The sequence below is a fragment of the Hemiscyllium ocellatum genome, chromosome 32 (assembly GCF_020745735.1).
Source record: "Hemiscyllium ocellatum isolate sHemOce1 chromosome 32, sHemOce1.pat.X.cur, whole genome shotgun sequence".
In the NCBI taxonomy this organism is placed as follows: domain Eukaryota; kingdom Metazoa; phylum Chordata; class Chondrichthyes; order Orectolobiformes; family Hemiscylliidae; genus Hemiscyllium; species Hemiscyllium ocellatum.
This window is the reverse complement of record NC_083432.1, coordinates 46,935,341-46,958,782: the sequence shown is the minus strand read 5'-3', so window position 1 is coordinate 46,958,782 and position 23,442 is coordinate 46,935,341. Positions and strand designations below refer to the sequence as shown.

The 23,442-nt window shown below is 38.4% G+C and overlaps 1 protein-coding gene across 2 annotated transcripts in view; it reads right to left on the bottom strand.

Moving 5' to 3' along the window:
- npepps (aminopeptidase puromycin sensitive) overlaps positions 1–23,442 on the bottom strand; it is a 209,027-nt gene that overhangs the window by 85,895 nt on the left and 99,690 nt on the right. For both annotated transcript variants that reach the window (XR_009646443.1, XM_060848704.1), the window contains exons 4-8: positions 22,547–22,668; positions 21,643–21,750; positions 10,568–10,768; positions 8,850–8,946; positions 7,760–7,793 (exon numbers count right to left, since the gene is read on the bottom strand). Coding sequence is in view for 1 of the 2 variants with exons in the window: in XM_060848704.1 (XP_060704687.1) it covers positions 7,760–7,793; positions 8,850–8,946; positions 10,568–10,768; positions 21,643–21,750; positions 22,547–22,668 (562 nt within the window). In the remaining variant the exon portion in view is untranslated. The remainder of the gene's footprint in view (positions 1–7,759; positions 7,794–8,849; positions 8,947–10,567; positions 10,769–21,642; positions 21,751–22,546; positions 22,669–23,442) is intronic.

Sequence of the window (23,442 nt, the reverse complement as noted above, 5' to 3'; positions counted from 1 at the left end):
GGGCAAAAGCTCTTCATCAGGAATGTTGATGAAGGGCATTTGTCCAAAATGTTGATTTTCCTGCTCTTCGGATGCTGCCTGACCTGCTGTGCTTTTCCAGCATCACTCTAATCTTGACTCCACCATTTTCAGGCAACTTTGAGCTTTCAGTTCCAACCTCTGAAGTTCGAAGACTCTTTCCATTCTTCTACTAGGGCCTTCCTTTCTGTTTCTTTTTCTTTTGCTTTCAATTGTAATTTAAACTGTTTCATTTCCTCTTCATGTTCAAGTTGCTTCGCTTGCAATTGAAGTTTAGCCATATCCAAAGATTCCAAAAACATTCTCACAATTGTAAATGTCGAGCTATTGCTGCAATTTCCTCTCCTTTTCACATGGACAAAAGCAACCCCAGGTTGTCTGCCAACTCCAAAAGCTTTGCTTTGCTAACTTTCTGAACAACTCCACAAGTGACTTCTTCCATTCCAAGAGTCAGAGTCATAGAAACTCTTAGTGACTGAAAGAGCCATTTCAACACAATGCACATTCTATTTAAATTAACCAAACAACATCTGAAAAAAAAAGTGTTAGTTCTATAATCCTAAACCCAACCTAGGATTAGAGATGTTGATCCCAACAAGAGACCCTAATTTGTTATGGACCAAACTAAAGCCCCTTAACATATATTAAAAAGATAACCTAGAACCCAACTTTTTCTTAATTTTTAAAAAAGCACAAGGCGTTATGTTCTGGATGTAATTCAAGTGGCAAAACTACCAGACTTGAAGCAAAACACACTATTCTTACAGTATAGCTAAATGTAGACAAAATAAGAATTTAAAAAATTAGCTCAATTGTAACTCTATTGAAATATTTAACAAGACTACATATATGTTAACCACCACTGATTAGCTGTTCCAAGATAATAACATTCCATAAACATAAGGCAGCACAGTGGTTCACAGCACCAGGGACCCAGGTAAGTGGGCTGCTCTGGGGCTTGGTGATGACTCGATGGGCTGAATGGCCTGGTTCCACACTGTTGGGATTACATGATTCGATAAACACACTTGGCAAAGGCAAATTCAGTAAAATAGATAGTCTCATCACTAGGAGCTGGAAACAAGCCCAAATTTTTATTTGTAACAGAGAGCAGAATAACAATTTCCACATCCAGCTTCAAGACTCCAGCAAATGCTAAAAGCTAACACTAAAATCCTGTGGGAGCTTGACTTCGGGCACTTGCAGTGCCTTTATATCACCTGTCTTGCATTTTTCCCAGATTTGGGATAATACTTGATTAATCTATTGTCCGGACGTGCCGTGTGCTTTCAAATAATCACAGCTGGAATTTGTACTTCAGGTTTTAATAGGCTGAGCACACCATTCCTATTGTTGGAGTACAGAAGACCATCAGTTGTATGTGATGGAAGGCATTGGATCTGTTCAATAGAATTTTTGATGATTTGACCAAGTTTGAGAAGTGCAACATTTCGGACAGGATCCAATGGGAGTTCAACCTAAGGATAACAACAGTCTTCAGGATCCTAATTTTGCGTGATCAGAGAACAGCTTCTCTTAGGCCTGCCATCTAGGCTTCAAGCTTCTCCTCCCAAGTACTTCTCAGTGGGATGCAGGATTTGGATTCACCCTTAATAATCCAGTTCTTGTTGCGATTATGAAGGAAGTTTGTCCCCTTATGGGTGAAGTGAAAGCCTTTTAATTTTGTAGTGTTGATGTTAAGTCTTGTACTTTGACAATAGTCATTTTATGTCTACTCAATGGTCCAGATTAATATTCTGTTCCATTCATCACAGGAGTTGCCAAGGAGAATTATGTTGTCCGCAAAGACCAAAGCAGAGCAGTTGATTCTTCTGCCTTCCCAGGAGCATGGAAGCTTCTTAGGTGGTCCTTTTTAGGAAGTACACCAAAACAACCAATGCAATATTGAAAAGAGTGTTGGTAAGAGCGTGCTTTATTCCCTCCTCTGTTTTTATTGGAATGACTTAGTTCTCCATTTTTCCACCATTGTGGTGCTGTTCAAGTATAGATCTTATCATTCTTTGCTGCTCTTTCATTGCCTTGAGACCTCCCAGTCATTAATAGTTGGCGGCATGGTGGCTCAGTGGTTAGCACCGCTACCTCAGTGCCAGGGACCTGGGTTCGATTCCAGCCTCAGGCATTTGTCTGTGGGAAGTTTTCACGTTCTCCCAGTGTCTGTGTGGGCTTCCTCCTACAATCCAAAGATGTGCAGGTTAGGTGGATTGGCATTGGAAATGCAGGGTTACAAGGATTGGGTGTGGGCCTCTGTTGGATGCTCTGTGAACTCAGTGGGTTGAATGGCCTGCCTCCATGCTGTAGAAATTCTATGGTAGTTCAGTGATGCTCTCCATTAGCTTAATGTCAATGGCCCTGATTTCGGGATCACCCTAGATGTCCACGAGTTCTTCAGCCTACGATACTTCATGTCACATAATCCTGCCTGACATTTCATGCTGATCAAAGCCAATCTCATTTATGAACTTCAGTTCAAGCAAACTGTGCTGGTTTGGTTAGGCAGCATTCTGCTGCTACATTTCACAAAGTGGCAGGGTGTTGAGTGATATTCTCCACCTTTATTCTAAATGGTCGGTCTATCTGTTGCCTGTCAGCAAAACAGGCCTACGGTCAGGAGATGGCAGCCACAAAGCATGCAGAACAACCAACTGGTGATCACTACTTCTCAAGCAGACATTCAACCACATAGTGATTCCTTGCATATAGGTCACATGTTTCAGATATTTCACAGCTGAATGTTTTGGCAACCTTCTCTGATGTGCTCCCTTTTCCTCCATTGAATTTTTGTACGTTTTGTCGTAGGTTTATATTTCCGTGTAGATTGCCTTTTTAGTGAATGGACAGCCTGCTTAGGCTTTTCTATTACGTGGTCACTGTCTACTGAGCTACCGACACATCTGGAATGACTCCTAGACTTGGAAAGTAAAGAGTCTAGTGGGCCTCTGATCCACTTGAAAAAGGATTGTTTACTAAGTCTGACAGGTTCAGGGCTGTAATTTAGGTAGCATGAGCTTTTTTTTTAAAAATAGAGCAGTGCTATATATGCAAACATAAGGAGGTTGTTTGTCCAGGATATTTCCCAGTGGACTTTCGTGGGTAATAAGGCCCTTCCACACTCTTTCGGTTGATACCATCCTAAGGCTAGGCATCCGATTATTGCGGATCTCCTACTTTTTATTTTGGAATGCTTCAGCCAACAATAGCCAACTATGTGTAGTATTGTTTTTAGGCCAACAGGGACACACAATTTGTCACTGAAGCTGATAAAACCAATTAAACCTCTTCAGAAAGAAACTAGCCAGAGCTGGCTCTGTTTCAGGATCCAATTAAGAGGTTCATAGTTACTCCTGTCAGAAAAGTAAGTTCAGGGACTTTTGAACATTCACACTAAGGTCCCTCACTTCCTCGACAGCTCTTAATATTTTCTTGCTTATTGTATATTACTTTGACTTGCTCAAATGACCTAGCACTTCTCCAGGTTGAATTACATTTCGCACTTTTCTGCCCATCTGACCAATTCATTGATATAATACTACAGTCTATAACTAATTTTCTCATTATCAATCTTGCAGCCAATTGTGGTGTCATCTGCAAATTACCCAATCACATCCTCTTTGTTCAAATTAGTAATATGTGCCACCATAAGCTGGGGACCAAGCAGTGAGCTAGCCCAAAAAGGCAGCCTTCCAATTGCAAAAGTATTTGTCAACTACTTTCTTGCCACTGAGTTAATTTTATAAACAGCCTGCAACATTCTGTTGAATCCCATGTGCTCCTTTTCAAAACCAGCCTGCCATGTGGGATCTTGCTCAAGTTCATGTAGATCACATCAAATGCATTATCTTCAATACTAATTACTTCCTCAAAACATTTATATCATTAGTCAGCCATAATCTTCCCTCAACAAATCCATGACAATTTTTTGTGATTCTGAATTGTTTCCAATTTGCCCACTACCGAGGATAGTCTATGGGTCTGAAATTTATACGGGCTTTTCCCTTGCTTCCTTTTAAAACAAAACAAAGCCCAAAATTAGCAGAGCTCTAAACCACCAACATCAAACTTATATCGAGTGAGGATTGGAAAATGATAGTCATAATTTCTACATCTTCCTTCCTGGATTCTTTGAACAGCATGAAGTACATTTAAACTAGCCCTAGCAATTTATCCACTTTCAAGAATGTTAATATCATTATAATTCCACACCCCCTGTGTTTATCATGTGCAATACTTAATTCTCTGCCTCCTCAACTACATCGACATTGTTTGTTTTTAAATGAAGACAGGCTTAAAATCTTCTGAATTACATATATATTAGATTCTTTTATTGGTGGTACTCTCCTTAATTACCCCGACACTGAATGTATTGCTAAAATTGATATTTGGTTGATTTGAATCTGCCTTCCTGTTTTTGCTACCAAACTGGATAAGTTCACATTCATTCATTTATACTTCATCTGCCATACATTTGTCCAACTTGTCAAAATCACACTGAAGCATCTTTGCATCGTTCCCACAGCTCCCTCTCCTATCCAGTTTAGCACTGTCTCCGAATTCAGAATTAGCTTAGCTTCCTCATATAAACCATTAACATTATTGTGAATAGCTGGGGTTCCAGCACTGACGCCTGCAGTACCACTGGCTGCTACTCAAAAAAAAAGACTCATTTACTTCCTACAGTACTTCCAGTTTCCCAAATAGTTCTTTATCCATGTTAGTATACAATCTCCAATCCAACGTGCTTTCATTTTACGTGCTGATTTCTTACATGGAACCTTATCAAAAGCCTCCTGAAAATGTAAGTAAAGCTACCCACTGGGTCCCCCTCATCAACTCTACTAGCTACAACTTCAAAAAAATTCCATTTCTTTTTGTAAATCTCTCTGTATTGGACTCTGCCCAAACCTGCCACTGCTTTCGAAGTACCCTGCTAATAAACCTTTTTACAACAAACTGTGGCATTTTCCCCACTTCCAATGTCAAATTAACAGATCTATAATTCCCTGTTCTCTCTCTCTACCTCCTTTTTAAAATAGTGGCATTACGTTAGCAACCTCCAATCAATAACAGCTGTTCCAGAGGCTACAGAATTCTGAAACATGGCCATCAACGCATCTGCTATTTCTAAGGCAACTTTTTCTACTTGTAGGTTATCAGGCCCTGGGTATTTGGTCTGCCATTTCTTTGATCCCCATTATAATTTCGCTTGTTTCTGGATGCAAGAGACCTACCTTTTCTTCACTAATCTTCTCTTCACACACACAAACTTGTGCAATCAGTTTATACATTCCCAAAAACTTGTTTTCATACTCTTATTTTCCTCCTCCTTTGCTGAAATCTAAACTGTTCCCTATCTTCAGGTCTGCTGCATTTTTTGGACAATACGTATGCCCCTTCCTTGATCGAACATTATTCTGAATTTCTCTCATTAGCCATAGTCATGTCACTGCTTTCTTATTGTACTTTTTGACTTTATTGCTCAACCTTCTATCTGCCTCTTGGGTTTTGGATTCTTAGTGTCAGGCATAAGCTTTCCTTTTTTCTTGCCTTATCTCATCATGTAAGCTTCTGGATATCCAGGGGGCTCTAGAGCTGTCTGTACACCTTCTTCCTTTGCGTGAAGACTTTCACTTTAAGAACTCCTGAATTTCCCCTTTAAATGCATGCAACTACTCTGACACTGATTTACCTTCAAGTAGCTGCTTACAGTTCACTTTTGCAAAATCATTCCTCAGCTTAGGAAAATTGTCCTTGCTCCAGTTTAGAACTCCAAGACCTGTTCTATCATTGTGCTTTACTGTAATTTTGGTAAACTAGTAGAATTATGAACACGATCACCAAAATGTCCTCCTGCTGCTACTCCTTTCACCTGTCAAGAGTCCAGAACTGCATCTTAGTTTGTTGGACTTGCTATATACTACAACAAAAAGTTCTTTTGTATGTACCTTAATAACTCTGATCTCTTGATTCATTTAATTCTAAAACTATCCCAATTAATATTATGAGATAAATATTGGCTAGGAAGAAAATAGAGATGGGTCTTTCACATTCAATTGAGCAATGGATCCAACTTAACTTCTTGTCTGAAACATGGCAGCTCCATCAGTACAGTACTCCTTCGACAGTATTAGCCTTGACCTTTGTGGTCAGGCCCTGGAGCAGGTTTTGAACTTGGAACTTTGTGACTCACGCGTGGAGTGCTTCCCACTAGGCTATGACTAACTTAGCTTGATAACAATGATGATTAACTGGATTGTTCCTATTGGTTGAAAGGATGGTAAAGGAAATGAACAATATTTGAGATAAAAGAATAAATTAAAAGGGGAGTACAAAAAACTCAATTAAAAAGACAATTAAAGAATTACATTTTCAGCAACAAATACTGGGAGTGGAGAATTTTTAGAAAATTTTTCGGGCAATTTAGTTACTTGAAAAATATGAAAGGGGCAAGAAATGGGCAGGAGAGTGGATGTAGCATGTGGAGAAAGACTGTGGTAAAGACTAGCTCCGGTCTTTTAACACTCTTTGATTTGATTAAGGAGAAAAGGATGCTGATTAAATTTGAAAGGTGACAAATTAATGAAGCACATATTTTACAAGCCTCCCACTTCAATAAAATTAATATAGTAAAAGTAGGTTAAACTATTTAAAGGACCCTTACAGACCGCGAAAAAATTGTACAGCACTTTTGCTTTTAATTTCTCTCTGATGGAATGTTTATATTTGAAGAGGACCAAATAAGTGTAGATAGTTATCCTTCTAAGCAATATAAATACAGAGGAACCTTGATTATCTGGCATTCAATTAACTGAATATCAGAATTTCTGGCAAGATCGGAAAGTCCTGATGCTTGGTTAAACTATGTTATCTGGCATCGATTATCCGAACGAAATACTCTCCGCCCATGTTCTTCGGATAATCAAGATTCCTCTGTAGTGACCTCTTCAATGGAAGATCACCTTTGCCCATGGAATTGTGACCAGCAAAAATCATTACAAACAGGGGGCCAAAGGCAGAACACCTTAGAATATAAAAAAAACTAACCTTGCATCTATGAGACTACATATAAATTTCTGACTGTTTATGAACTACGTGGCAGCACGTATATAAAACAAAATTAGAATGGTTACTTTATACAGACTGGCACACACTTTTCAGCTCCCCCCTGTTCATCTGGCACATAATCTTCAAAGTACCTGCCTTCATCTTTTACACAACAGAGGATAGGCTCAGCAATATAAAATAGGCTAGTCCATGCCTGGACCGACAAAACGGGAGTACAAAAAACTCAATAAAATTGAAGGAAAAAGAATACAGCATATACATTGTTCCACCATTCACTTTGTTTTGAAAAGGACAATTTTAAAAGATAGGCAGAGGGATTTTCAAAGGACTTTAGAAAAAGAACCCATACAATCACAGACGGCTGTAATGATCCTAGGGGCTAACCTGTTCTCTCATTATGGAAGCAAGATTCCAGTCCCAGTTTGCGGCTCTTTTTCTGTGAAGCCCGAGATGTTACTGAACATTGAGGTGAGCATTTCTGTAGTCCAACTGAAATTTTACTCTGCTAGAAATTAGACTTAAGATCTGTCTAATTTTTAGCTTTAACATAACTGCTAAAATTATTTCCCAGAGAACCAGCATTCCCAATTACAAACCAACTGCTTGTTTAAGCTCCACATTGCATAAAGTTACATAAATATAAACACATTTCAGCAAATACCTGTATGTTACAAGGCCCCAGTTTTCCATGGCACCTGTGAATAAAAACAACACCATGAGGGATGGCAAATTTGCGGCATCAAAGGATGACAACATACGGCTCTCAAAGAAAGATAAGTAAGAGAGATGACGAGTAGAAGTCATTCTCTCCTTTGGCAATCATGAGGAATATAGGTGTGAGAAGGGATGGAATTGTGCACGTAGAGATTACAATTAATAGGCCATCAATTTTTGAACTCAACAAATTTTCAGTAGCCAATTATTGAGTGACATATTGGGAAGTCACCAACTGAACAGAGGAATGGCAATCGGAAAACAAGACAATAGATGACAAGAATTCATTGCACAATTTTTCACAAAGTTACTGTCAAAAATGGCACAATTTCTGAATAAATTATTTCATTAGGATGATGTAAATAGGCATATTTTTGTTCAGAAAAAGTTACGGATTAAATAGTTGCATTTTTATCATGAATTTCAGAGGGTCTCAAATCACCACCTCTACAAGAATTGTATTTATAAAGCTCCATGTGATAGAATGTCCCCAAGCAATTTAAAGGAATATTGCAAAATAAATGATCACACCAAATCATGTTTGGTCAAAGTGGGAGGTTGGAAGGAATATCTTAAAGGAAAACAAGATGGATAAAGTTAAAAATGACATGATACCAGGCTATAGTCCAACAGGTTTATTTGAAAGTACAAGCTTTTGGAGCACTTTGAAAGCTTGTTCTTTCAAATAAACTTGTTGGACTATAAGCTGGTGTCATGTCCACAAGATGGAGTAAGGCAGAGAGGTTTAGAGAGGAAATTTCAGTGCTATCATCTTAGCAGTTGACAGTATAGCCATTAGTGGTCAGATGATTAAAATCATCAATGCTCAACAGTCCAGAATTAAACTAGTACATATAACAGAGGGTTGTGGCTAAAAGCAATTACAAAGTGAGGAGGGAAGAGGTAATGGAGGGATTCAAAAGCACAAACAAGAATTTCAAAAACAAGGCATGGCGTAAATAAGAGTAAACATAGGCTAGCAAATACAAAATGACTAACATTAATTTGAAAAGCAGTGACATCTTTAATGTACCAACCTGCTGCAAAATCTGCAATGGCTATCAGGTCAATTTTTGGAAGAGGATACGGAACATTAAAATATTCTTTATAAAAAGGTAGTGTCTTGGCAGCAACCTAATGAAGAGAAAAGCAGAGCTTTTATTACTATTGAACATAAAACTGCATTTATCTGCTCATCTGTAAATGTCTATTTCTGTTCCATACAAACAGGAACAGAGTTGATTCCTTTAAGATCTCACTAAAGCAATAAAAAAAAATCTAGAATGTGAGATGCTTATGCTATAAAAAAATGGGAAATATATTCCAAAGTGGAATTTTTTTTTTGTTTTTTAAAAAGGGAATTATTCTCTAAATTGCAATGGACAGTGACATTCCTTCTTCCTGATGGGTCTGCAGGGAATCAGTTTCTTAATGTCCTAATTTCCTCATTTAAAATGCATTTTTAAAAGTTACATTTAAACCTAACATGATTGCAAAATGCAAAAGACTGTACTAGTATCTATTTAGGAAGATTATTTTCAGCCCAATATCTAGATATACTTTTTCCCCAGAGAGCCTTTTTTTTTACCTGGAAACCTGGCCCCTATGAGTCAGCAGTTACAGCAGGAGGATGAGCAATGTCACTGCTAATATGGAGAAAAACAGTAGGGTTACAAAGTTGATTTATACACAACACAGTAGCACATGATCCAAAATATTTCACTGAGGATTCTCATTGAAGGATTTGCATGTCTCCCTCCCATCACTCTCCACCAATTACCTTCCTGAAGGTGTTGACTCTTTGCTGGGACACTGTTACCTGAACATCATGCAATCATCCTACATAACTTCATCCAAATTACCAGTCGTCATCAACTGAGAGTTCAAGCAGTGAGACTCTCCACAGACAAGTCTGGTTCTCACCTGATGTTCCCACACAGAAGTTACAGGAAGGTTTCTGGATGGCAGTAACCGATGAGAACAGATGACTTCAGCTTCCCTAACCCAAAGATTGGAAACCAACTATAGAAATCCCAAGGTCTTTCTGTTGTGAATGGCACTGCTATTCACCAAAAAAAAGTGTCCTACATATCATTTACTAAATTTATGACATGCAAAAACCTAATTCTTTTGACAATGCCCTTGGTTTAAATTCTAAGCATACTGGTATTAATTTCTTTTAATTGAAATATTAGATCTTTACAAGCTATGAGCTGTGTTTGTGATTTCTCATTGCCCCACTAACTCCCCTCCCCTGTTCTGTCCTCCAGATTCCTCCAATGGCATTTCCAACACAACTCCAAGACAAATCATCCCTCGTCCTCTGTCCTCATCATTACCACAAAGGCCACTAGATTGGTCAAAAAGACTTGCATGTCAAGTTATCTGCACTTTGATGAAACACTGTTTTACTTTAAGTCTCATGCAGCTAGGAATTCATTGCTTTAAAAATCTGTACGTCACCAATGTGTGCTCACTCACATAGCATGCTGGAGTACATAGTGTCATGTAGTGCTGGAACACCATGTGGTGTTCAAACAGTAAAAGGATTAATAAGTAAAAGTTAATGGCACAAGTGCCCATTTTGAATTTACCCTTTAACTATCTTCTTAAGGGATCAGATAACTTTAAAGTTTCATTCAGAGAACCGGAGTACAAATGATATCTTGGATTCAAGAAACGAGGGCAGTTCTTCCTCTCCCTCAATTTCTTTTTAAGGATACACTATACAAAAGGACACAAAAACAACAACAACCTCGAGAGCAAATTTTCCTTGATCCGCTTTTCCAATGGGTGTGTAGACACGGACTAGAATGCCATCTGATGACCTGGTTTCCACAAAGTCATATTCACCAACCACAAATGCCACCAAGTACGTGGACATTATCGGCGATTTGGCAAACTTGACTTCAACCATGTCTTCGTCGTCAGGATATGGGTTACGCTCAGTCACGTTCTGTAACATTGAAGGCAGAACTCAGGTTAGAAATTGCAGAATGCATTAGCAACACGCTTCACCTGGAAATATCCAATTCTGTACTGCAACAATATGAAGAATTCTGTACTAAAATAAACTGGATCGGTTAAATAAAAATCAAATCAAAAAAATCCTTGTATCACATGATGTATTAGCAGTGGTTGAAATAATCACTCAAAATTGTCACAAAAGGAAACATCACTGAAGTAAATCTTATAAATCAGCACTCATTTTAATTGTTGTGTTTACCATTAAGTTAGAGCAGATGTAGCCTTGTATTCCCTACCAGTCTTGTGAACAGTCAGAAGGATGTTATGAAACTTGAAAGGGTTCAGAAAAGATTTACAAGGATGTTGCCAGGGTTGGAGGATTTGAGTTATAGGGAGAGGTTGAATAGGCTAAGGCTGTTTTAACTGGTGCGTCAGAGACTGATGGGTGACCTTATAGAGGTTTATAAAATCATGAGGGGCATGGATAGGATAAATAGCCAAGGTCGTTTGCCTGGAGTGGGGGAGTCCAGAACTGGAGGGCATAGGTTTAGGGTCAGAGGGGCAAGATATAAAAGAGACCTAAGGGGCAACGTTTTCACACAAAAGGTCAAAACAAATTACACATCAATTTTTCTCTTTATCAGCTTTAAACATGACATCTCTTCAGGTTGACAAGTTTTGAAACATGCATTTTCCAATGAAACAAGTCACTGATGAATGGAAAAAAGATCAGACTTAATAACACGCCAATACTGACAGAACAAACTCTTGGTCAGAGAAAAACAAAAACCAGCAAGCATGTGTCATGGTTCTTCAAGTAGCCTCAATCAGAGCAATTTTATCCCATTTATCTGAATAAATAAACTTTCTTTACAATTACTTCAGTTACAGTCCACATTACAAGCCAAGAATTTTCTCAATTCTTGGGTTGGAATGCACCAATGATAGCAACATTCCAACAATTCAATAAATGGTCATATAGTAACTCAGATGTCTGTGCAACTTTGGAAGCTATCACAATTATAACCTATTTTGTTTTCAACCAATACACACGTGAGCAAATCCAATAGGACAGCAGGGAGGAATAGGGTCATCTTCTTCCCTAAACCATCCAAATTTCTCTGGTTTTCATCAAGCTAAATTCAGTGTAGCATCTGAGTTTTTTTTTCCCACAGAGTGTTTAATCAGGAGTGAATGTTATTGGGAAAATCACAACTCGGAAGAATCTTAGATGTTAAAGGCTAGATAGGCCAATGGCATTTTTGCAACCAACAAAGAGCGAAGAGGTTGAAAAATTCAAGAATCTAGTATGATATCTCACTGTCAATGGTTTAGCAGGAAACCTGCAGAAAATTACAATACTCTGGTGGTTTCCAAGTTCCATTAGTTTTGCCACAGCTGGAGGGGCCACAGTCTACTTCATCCGCAGATATTTTTTCAGGTCAGCCCATCTATGATGACAGTACACCAAGAGTGAGAACTTCATATTAGTTTGCACATCTCTTTTACTGTTTTGTCTTCTTTGCGGACCAACCTGTTCCACACCTACATACTGTATTTGGAGGGTTTTTTTCAACGCAGATTGGGGGAAAAGAGGCTCATTCCAAAAAAAGCAACTGTAGTAGTTTCACTAATGGTATGAATCTGCATGGTTAGCATTAAAAGAAACAGAAATTTTTTCAGAAGCCATTTCTTTTTTTCCCAAAAATCAAACCCAGATGGTCATGATTTTTGGACTGCTGTGCACATTAGAAGTTGTCCCAAGGATGACGAATTTACGATCAAGAATAAACAAAATATTACTCAGCTAGAGGTGAATTTTGACAAAAATCTGGGCACTTGGGTGTAAACAGGTAGGACATTGCACTGATGTACGGTGGCTCAAATATTGAGAATTTTTCTTGATTTCCCCAATTATAATTCACAGATCCAAGAGATCAACCATCTACGAAGGCTATTGCAAAAAAAACTTTGCAACTGGTAAAACAGTGGGAATTTGAGGTTTTGGATTAGTCTTCTTGTTTCTTCTCTTGAAAAAGGCACACAGATTCCAAAAGCAAGCAAGTTCAAAATGAACAAGAACTGGTCAGAAAGAGATGCTGGAATTGTTATTTGTCGTAAGTAATATTTCAGATCTGCTAGATTATATGCAATACTGCAACCAGTCTTCAGTAGCAGTTGTAAATAAAGGCTGAATTCTACAAAATTCAACACTTCTGTCAAACGCAACAGATACAGAAACATGAATGTTGGGACTGGTAGATTTACTAATATTACAGTCAAAACAGAATCAGTAAACGGTGTAAGTTTATAAAAACAAAATTGAGGCTGAAGTTTGCGTGATCTTTATTTAACATTTGGAATCTAATTTCAAGCAAACCTGGACAGACTGGTTTAGAACCACTGAGAAGTAACTGCACATTTCAAACAATAACAAAACAAAATAAATGAACATAAGAACACCAGTTATTTTGTAAATTCGTTCTCTCAGATTTGTCTAACTGAAGCTAATCCCAATCCATTCTTAGCACCTGATTACAAGAAACAAAGAATTAAAACCTAGAGCCATTTCCTTTTCAACATTCACAAGTTTCTAATATCAGTTTATTTCACCAAAAGGGCAACAAAGCCTCTGAATGCAGATTCACAATGTTATGAGCCCAGCTGTTGCATCTGAAGGAATTGAACTTCAGATCTTCATGGATCCCCATGATAAGAATTTGTGATGCAAACAAGCCATGGTTACCTACAAAGCAGACTGTGTCTTTACATTGTGCCTGTGTCAACATCAAAGCAAGTGCACAGGACAAATAATATATGAATGAGAATTGCTTTGATTTAACTGATGTGGCCGGTCTTGCTCTCCCTAACTTTGGGAGGGTCCACAACACACACCATCAGATCACAGCTTAGGCTAATTGCAGTAGATTAACAAATTTTTAAGAGCTTACAGTACGAACATTACACTAACATTAGTTTTACAGCAACAGAAAGTTTACTATTCCTTCCAACTCAAAATAAAAATGAATAATTTTATTTCCTGTACTAATTTCAAGATAAAATTACAGCTTGAAACAGCAAACAGTAATTATGAATGCTCGTTATCTACATAAACAGTTAAATGTTTAGACTGCTTAACATTCATTGCCTGTATCAATTACACATTCTTTAGCTTACTGCACATAATCTCTTCCCACTCTCAATGTTCTGACAGAATCTCCTTTTCACTCATAACTGCACCTTCAACCTCTTTCAAATCAACTTCCTGTTAATCATTACAGACACAGGCTCTGAGCACAGTTACTGCCTCATGAAATGCAATCACAATTGTAAAGAGCTTTACTACTCTTTATTAGCTGTGCAATTTCCCATCATGTCCTTTAACGACATCTCTGTAGTAATGATCCTGAACATACCTAAAGATTTGTGCCATAACTGATGTACCTAACCATCCTGGCATATTAACTAGCATATCTTCAAAAAGACCAGCCTGGTGGGCAAATGGTAGGCTTTGCAGCATCATGGAGGTGAAAGTGAGGACTGCAGATGCTGGAGATCAGAGCTGAAAATGTGTTGCTGGAAAAGCGCAGCAGGTCAGGCTTCGGATTTGTTGTAGGTACTGATTGTAGTACCAGATAATTGGAGGGTGGCAAATGTTATTCCCTTGTTTAAGAAAGGGATTGGGAATAATCCTGGGAATTACAGACCAGTCAATCTTACCAGATGGGCAAATTATTGGAGAGGATTCGGTGAGACAGGATTTATGATTACTTGGAAGACCATAGTTTGATTAGAGATAGTCAGCATGAGTTTGAGAGGGGCAGGTTATGCCTCACAAACCTTGCTGAATTCTTCGAGGATGTGACAAAACACATTGATAAAGGTAGGCAGTGGACATGGTGAACATGAATTTTAGCAAGGCGTTCTGGCTCAGAAAGTAAGGAGGTATGGGATAAAGGAAAATTTGGCCGTCTGGATACAGAATTGGCTGGCCCTTAGAAGACAGAGGGTGGTAATAGATGGAAAATATTCAGCCTGACGTTTGGTGACCAGCGGTGTTCCACAGTAATCTGTTCTGGGACCTCAGCTATGATTTTTATAATTGACTTGGATGAGGAAGTGGAAGGGTGGGTTAGTAAGTTTACCAATGACATGAAGGTTGGTGGGTTTGTGGATATTATGGAGGGCTGTTGTAGGTTGCAACGAGACACTGCCAAGATGCAGAAATGGGCTGCAAAATGCCAGATGGAGTTCAAGCTGGAAAAGTCTGAAGTGATTCACTCTGGAAGATCGAATCTAAATGCAGAATACAGGATTAAAGGCAAGATTCTTGGCAGTGTGGAGAAACAGAAGGATCTTGGGGTCCACATCCACGATTCCCTCAAAGTTGCCACCCAAGTTAATAAGATTGTGAAGACGACAATGTGCGTTGGCTTTCATTAGCAGGGGGCTTGAGTTTTAGAGCCACGAGGTTATGTTGCATCCCTATAAAGCCCTGGTTTGACCACATCTGCAATACTGCGTTCAGTTCCAGTCGCCTCATTATAGAAAGTTTTAGAGAAGGTGAAGAGGAGAATTACCAGGATGTTGCCTGGACTGGGGGGCATGTCTTATGAAGAAAGGTTGAGGGAGCTTTTCTCACTGGAGTGAAGACAGATGAGTGGTGACTCGATAGGGGTGTACAACATGATGAGGCATAGATAGAGTGGAGGCCAGAGACTTTTTAACCAGGGTGCAAATGGCTATCCTGAGGAGGCATAATTTTAAGGTGATTGAAGGAAGTTTTAGAGGCGATGTCAGAGATAGGTTCTTTACACAAAGTGGTGGGTGCGGGAAATGCACTGCAAGCAGTGGTAGCAGAATCAGATACATCAGGAACATTTAAGCTCTTGGATAGGAACATGGATGATAGTAAAATGAAGGGTAAGTTAATAGGATAAAATGTCAGCACAACATTGAGGGCCAAAGGGCCTATACTGTGCTGTACTGTTCTATGTTTCTATGTTCTATTAACATTTCCTGCATAAAATGATCACGGAATAGCAACAGAAGACATGTCAAAGCTTAAACATGGTAAAAGGTTTGTCAATTACTCAAAGCACCATCAGTCCAGGTGCTATAGGTTTCGTTTAAATTAATAGCTGCTCCAAATGTACGTAAATCAGAAAACAATAAGCCTCACTCCCAATCTGACAAGAATAATTCCCAGTGAGAACTTTAAAATACACTTACAGCTCCTTTCAACAGTGCTACCTAGCTGAAGTTTTGATAGGGTTACAAATGTTATTTACGACACTGAATCAGAAATTCACCTGAAAAATGGGATTGTAACCTCAGCGTGCTAATCTCTAACTAACAGTTATACACAGCAATTACTGACATATGATGATGATGATGATGAGCACCTCAAACTTGAGTACATTATAATTAAGAAACCCAGTTAAGGGCCAACAGCAAATGTATCTGTGGGGCGATGTTTGACATTTCCTACCAAAGGGTAGGAAAACAGAGAGATGAGGTAAATTACATATTGCCATGTTTGTATTTTAGAAGGCATTAGGCTGCAGCTTGAGGAGAAACTTAAGTGGGGAAATTTCAATGCTTACAGTTCAAAGAGAATGAGTTACAGCATAAATCAGAATGTACTTCATACATAATTACTGACATTTCAAACTTGCAAGAAAAGGAAACATGAACAATCCTTCAGTAATATCAGAAGACAGTGACAGCAAACACCAATGAAAATGATAAAGGAGCTTGAGGTCAATGAAGAGGGACGAGTTTCTTACCCTCTTACCATATTATTAGTGAACAGCCTCCTCCAATATGGGCGCAGTATTCCAGGTTATGAATACTTCATAAAACTTTATAAAATATTTTTAAAGCCAAGAAATGAAAGCAAAAAAACATTAAACACTGAAAACAAACCTATGTTTTTTGAAGGCAGACATGGCAGTGCATGAATTCAACTTTCAGAACTGAGGACATGTAGGGTTAAGATCATCATAACAGGATGATGATTATGGGCCCATCCACACACGTAATTATGGAAAATATAAATGACCTTTTAAAATGTAACATAGTGGACTAAGCTGCTTTTTCTTCACTTCAAAAACTAGCTAGCACACACTATAAGGTTCAAAGACCCCTCTCATTCAGAATTCTACATAAAATCATGAAAAATAGAAACAGGATTAGGTCACTGAGCTCCTTAAACTTGATCTGCCATTCAACACAATCACAGCTGGTCCAACATGCTTCATGTCCACCTTTCTGCTTTTTCCCCATAATTCTCCCGATCAAAAGTCCATCTACCATATATAAGTATGTAAAAGACGACCTCATGTAAAGGTCGACCCTTTATTTTTGGCCAAATATCTTATATTTTCCTTATATCTCACGTAAAAATTGACCCTACTATATTGCATTATAAACCTCCAACAAAGAAAACTGCATGTTCCCATTAACCCACTTAAACAAATTCGTATTCATTCATACCAGTAACTACTCATTGCTCTTTGTTTATTATACTGAGTCTCTATTCATTCTTTCATAACTGCATTTAGCCAACCGGTTTAACTACAGCATGTTTTGATTCATTCACTCATTCAGACCAGTACCAAGTCTATCAGTACTTATTGCACTTTGTTCACTATACATCCAAAAGTTATTAAAAAGTTAATTATTTTAATTGTGCCATTCTATCTGAATAAAAGTGAAACATATTACCTACATAGATCTTTAATTCCTTGACAAATTTGTTAATGTTGCTGAGGTTCATTACATACGAGAGTAAATGGGAGGGAAATGGAAGAATTTGGTGGGAATGTTCAAGACGTTTACACATTCAGAATTTAATAAATGTTTCATTTTAAGTGTGCCATTACACCAGGCCGTGATTATGTTGAACAGCGTGATTTTGCAGGATTTCAATGAATCTTTGATGTGTTAAATTTTCATACCGGTATGTATAAATAAAATTTACTACCAGAAATTCATTCTTGTTTCTCTTGTTTTTAATCTGGTAAGTACCTTTACAGTAATTCATTGTGTTGTTCTTTTTTTTAAACCAGGGATTAGTTGAGCAATCAAATCAACTTCTGCCAATAATATGGTATTTCGAACTGCAGCATGAATTTCAGCCCCTCAAAACTACTGCCCGTGTAACAGTCAACCCTGTAATTTGAACCTTTAAAAATAGTCCAAAAAATTTGACTTTTGAGTATATATGGTATCTCCACTTTAAATATATACAAGGACTCTACCCTCACAAGGCAAGGAGTTCCAAAGACACTCAATCCTCCAAGAGAAAATTTCTCCTACTAGATCTTAAATTGGAATTATTCTGGGACAATGCCATCTGGTCCTAGACTCTCCCATAAAGCGAAACATCCTCTCAGCACTTACCCTGTCAAGTTCTTTAAGGGGTTTACGTCTCAGTGAGACCACCTATCATTCTTCTAAACTCCAGTGAGTAAAGTCCCAACCTGCTTAGCCTTTGCTCACAAGACACTCTTTCTGTACATTGAACATTTTTTTTTACAGTTACTGGATTCAGTAGGAAAACAGACAAGTTTTCCAAGTATCCATAAAGATGTCAGTAATTCAAAACTTCCCACTGGTGTTGTAAGAAATGCTTGCTGAGAAAGCTGACAGCAAGTCACTGTAACAGTGAAGGTTACACAACATCTCACCATGGTCACTTACCTGGATCTGTAATGAGGAAATTAAATGAGTTGCGGTCCATCACAGTTTTCTCTGAGAAATTAATCAGCTTTTATTCAAGCAGAAAAGTACAATATCTAACTACATAGTGACTATGCTAATATGGAGGTACAGGCATAGTGACATTCGCTGGACTAATAAACTAGTGTTGGGTAATCCTGACCTGGATAGATTCCTGCCATGGCTGATAGTGATTTTGAAATTTTATTTTAAAATCTTGAAACAAAACTCGAATGATGACCATTGTTGCTTGGACCAAAAACCCATCTGGTTCACTTATATTCTTTATGAAAGGCAATCTGCTATCCTATTTGGCCTCATCTACATGTGACTCCAGGCTCACAGCACTGTAGTTGCTCTCTGAAATGGCCTTAGCAAGTCATTCAGTTGAATCAAACTGTGAATAAAAACTCCAGTAAAAAAGTAACAAAACCTGACTGACTGGCATTGTTACTGACTAAGCTGACCGTGTACTAAAAGGACATAGCTGATAGACTGGGTCTGTCGCCAATGGTGAAGCAAACAATAATTTTGAAAACCATTCTTGGGTACAGCCTCACCAATCTGCTGCCACAGGTGCATCCGTCCATGACACCATCAGCCTTGGTAAAGACAAAGTCATGTCTTCACATTAAGATACCTTCCCTTGCAGTGTGTGGCAGTAATACTGTGATAAATGAAACAGATCCCAAACAGATCTAGCAACTTATCATCCAGAAGATGCTGTGGGCCATCAGCAACAGCAGAATTGTTCTCAAACACAATCTACAATCGCTTGGTGCAGTATCCTCCCAACTCTACCATTGCTATTCAGACACAGGATCAACCTTGGTTCAAAAATAAAGTGCAGAATGGCATAGCAGGAGTAGCACCAAGTATACCTAAAAATAAGGTATCAACCTGGTGACGCTACAACACGGGAATCCTTGAATTCCAAACAGCAAAATATGGACAGGGCTAAGTGATTCCACAGCCAATGGATCAGATCTGAACTCTGCAGTCCTGCCTTAACCAATCATGAATTGACACTTAAACTACTCACTGGAGGAGGCAGCTCCACATATCCCCATGCTCAATGTGACTGAGGAGCTCAGCACATGAACATAAAAGGCTGAAGCATTTGCAACAATCTCCAGCTAGAATTACTGAGTGGATGATATATATCAATTACCTCCAGAGTTCCCCGGTGACACAGATGACTGTTTTCAGTCAATCTGATTCACATCATCTATTTCTTGTTAATATGTGAAGACAGTGGATATGGTAAAGGCTATGGATCCTGACAACATTTGGACAATAGTGCTGAAGACTTCTGTTCCAGAACTTCTATGTCTCTACCAAGCTATTCAATACAGTTAGAACACTGGTATCTATCCAATAATATGGAAAATTGCCTTGGTGTGTCCTGCACAAAAAAAATCTAACCCAGTAAGTGACACCTAATCAATCAATCTACTCTCAATAATCAGTAAAGTGATGGAAGGTGTTATCAGTGTTATGCAGCCACACTTGGTTTGCAATAACCTACTCACTAATGCTCAGCTTCGATTATACCAAAACCACTTAGCTCCTGCACTCATTTTAGCCCTAGAACACAGACTATAGAGTGAAAACTATATTTCTAAACATGAGAAACTTTACAAGAATTATCTAAAAGTCCAACCACATAATGTATATGCCATCAACACTGCATAGGATAAATGTGGGAAATGGCTTTTGTTTGTGGAATAATGACATTTGCTTAAAAGCATAAAACTGTTTCAACTGAAAACTAATACTGGTTAAATGCCTGAGGAGAGGAGAGCAACTGTCCTTACCATCAAGGCTACGTTTGAGTTACTGTGGCATCAATGAGCCCTGGCAAAATTGAAGTCAATGGGAATCAGGAGGAAAACTCTCCACTGGTTGGTGTCACACCTAGCACAAAGGAAGACAGTCGAGGTTGTGGGAGGTCAGTGTTCTCAGCTCGGGTACATCCCTGGCGTGGTGCCATTGGTCCAACCATCTTTAGCTGCTGCAATGACCTCCCTCCCCACCTCCATAATAAGATCAGAAATGGGGGTATTTGCTAATAATTGCTAAGTATTCAGCACCATTTGCAATTCCTCACATAGTGAAGCAGTCATGTCCAAATTTAGCAAAACCTGGGCAATATTCTGCTTTGTGCTGTTAAGTGGGAACGAATGTCTGTGCCAGACACTTGATAGGTAATAATGATCTCCATCAAGAGGGAACTGAAACACCACTGAATTGCCACTATCATTATTTTAGGGGTTAACCATTGACCAGAAGTTGAAATGGACTAGCCATATTAATAATGTGCTTACAAGAGTAGGTCAGAGGCTTCAGAAAACCACGAGTAACACACCTCCTAACTTCACATAGCCTGCCCACAAATGACAAGATGGCAGGTACATGATGGAATACTCTTTACTTGTCCCACATTAGATAATGGAACTCCAACAAAACTCAAGCAGCTTGATACCATCCAGGACAAAGCAGCCTGTTTACTGGCACCACACTGATAAAAGTTCGCTCCCTCACATACTGACACACACAATAGCATCAGTATGAATCATTTGCAAGATGCACTGCAGAAATTCATTAAGGTTCCTTGGACAGCAATCTACAAACCCAAAACCACCACTATCTTAAAGGACAAAGGCAACAAATACACAAGACACCAGCTTCTGCATGTTCCTGTTTAAGCCACTCACTTGAGAGACTTGGAAATATATTGCTACTCTTTTACTGTCACTGGGTTAAAACCCTGGAACATCCTCTCTAACACCAAATGAACTGCAATGGATCAAGAAAGCAGGTCACAGCACCCAAGTGGCAGCAGGGCTGGGTAATAAATGCTGGCCCCGCGAGCAAACCTGACCAAAAGGAAAAAAAACACACAATCCAAATTATTTTGTTTGAGATAAATGGTGATTAGACAATATGCACAGTAATTACATTTACTTATTCTGCAGATAAGACAATTCTTGCCTTCTTCATTTTAATAATTTAGCTATGAATCATTCTTTGCAATTCTTCCGTATAAACTTTTGAACAGCTTTCATCCTTTTTTATTCCACCAGTACCTCCTTTTACAGGATCATACATGGAAACAAAGTACACATTAAAACTTACCATATTCGATAAGGCAACTCTGTCCTTCGGAACAATTAACGTGATGTCAAACGTTGCTTTTATGGCAGGTTCGTCCCAACATGGAAATGCTCTCCGTGCATCTGTAGGCTGGAGAGAGAGAAAAAACAAACAATGGGTAAAGAGGGCAAACAGCAATGGAATCAAAAGATCAAAAGTCAAACCAGATAATTAAAACTGCAGAGGATAAATGTGGGCAATGCTTTCTATTTATGGAATAATGACATGGGTTTAAATGCATAATACTGTTTCAACTAAAGACTAATACTGGCTCAATGCCTCAAATCCATCAATCCAAATCTGGTGATTTGCAATGTACAGACATTTTAAAACCTAGTTACTAAGTGAATTATTAGCTGAATAAAATAATTTGTTATGTGCTCTACTTGTGTAGTGGCACATGAACTGGTTATCAGATTCTATGTCCATCTTCCCCCAAACTCCAAGGGATCCTAGCAACTCTTGACTCATTAAGTCCCATCCTCCCAACATGAATAGCCCAAGGTGAAAACCAGCAAGCACAGGTTCAATCCCAGAGTTGCTATTCCAAAACCTCTACCCGTCTATTTCGTTTTAGACAAAAGCAGAATTTCAAAGTCAAATAACTTTAAAAATTAAGCACTTCTCAAGCTCAGTGGAAGCTGTTTAAGATATGGCCTTTGATGCTCTTTGTTTTCTCCTCCAGCAGATGGAGCTTCTTAAAAGCTCACAAAGTGACACCCAACAGGCTGGTAAAGAACGAGAGCCACACTCTGCTTTTCTAACTCCAGAAATCAATACTAATAAATTGCCACACTTTCAAAACCTAGCCCTAAACCTCAAGTTTTATCAGAAATGCATTAATGATTCAACAGGACTTCACTACACTGAAGTTTTATTTTCTAACCTCAAATTGAGACACAGCAGCATAGTGAGTTTCTCCTGATGGTGTTGTATACTTGCTTCTGTAAAATCCCTTCATTTTGTCATTGAGCTCACCAACAAAATCAATCTTCAACATGCCACGACCTGTTCCAAAAAATAATGCTATAATTAATGAAAAAAGTATGTTTTATTAATATTTACAAATGGACTATACAGCAGACTGGCAAACTTGCACAGCTGACAGAAATGACCTTCTTTATTAAGCACCGAGGATATCAGTACAGCTTCCTGAGTGGAAGATTTTAATACAACTTTTTGCATTAACTTTTTTGTTGGGGGTATAAATGCTGGAAATGGAATTAACACGCACAGCAAAGCCAAATACATAGTAACAGATGCTTTTGGTCTGTTCCAATAATGAACCCAAAAGCCATCTCAGAAGATCATTGTAATTATCTTCACATCCAACACCAAAAAACACATTTCTCTTGGGTTTTCCTTGGCTGCAAAACTGGATACTTCTAATACTAGGGACACGTAATTTTAAGAGATAAACTGCCGAAGGTAATTTCATCCAATAAGACAAGAACATACCATACGAACAATCCAAATTTAAAACTAGGTCAGTCAGGGCATTAATACACCACTCAGTTTTCAGTAAATATGACATTTTTATTAAAGGACCAAAGGAAAGTGTCTTTCTCTTAAAAATTGAGCAAAACTATAGACTACTTTATCATTGAATTCTTCCTGCAACTGCTCCAAATTGTGCAGTTAGCACACTTTCCACTATAACCATACGTACACTGCATATCATCTTCCACAATAGTAGAAATAATAGCGGTTATATAGTCCAAAAGATGAAACTGCACTCTTGCCATCCTAAATGTGACTGACTCTTCAAATGTGCACTGAATT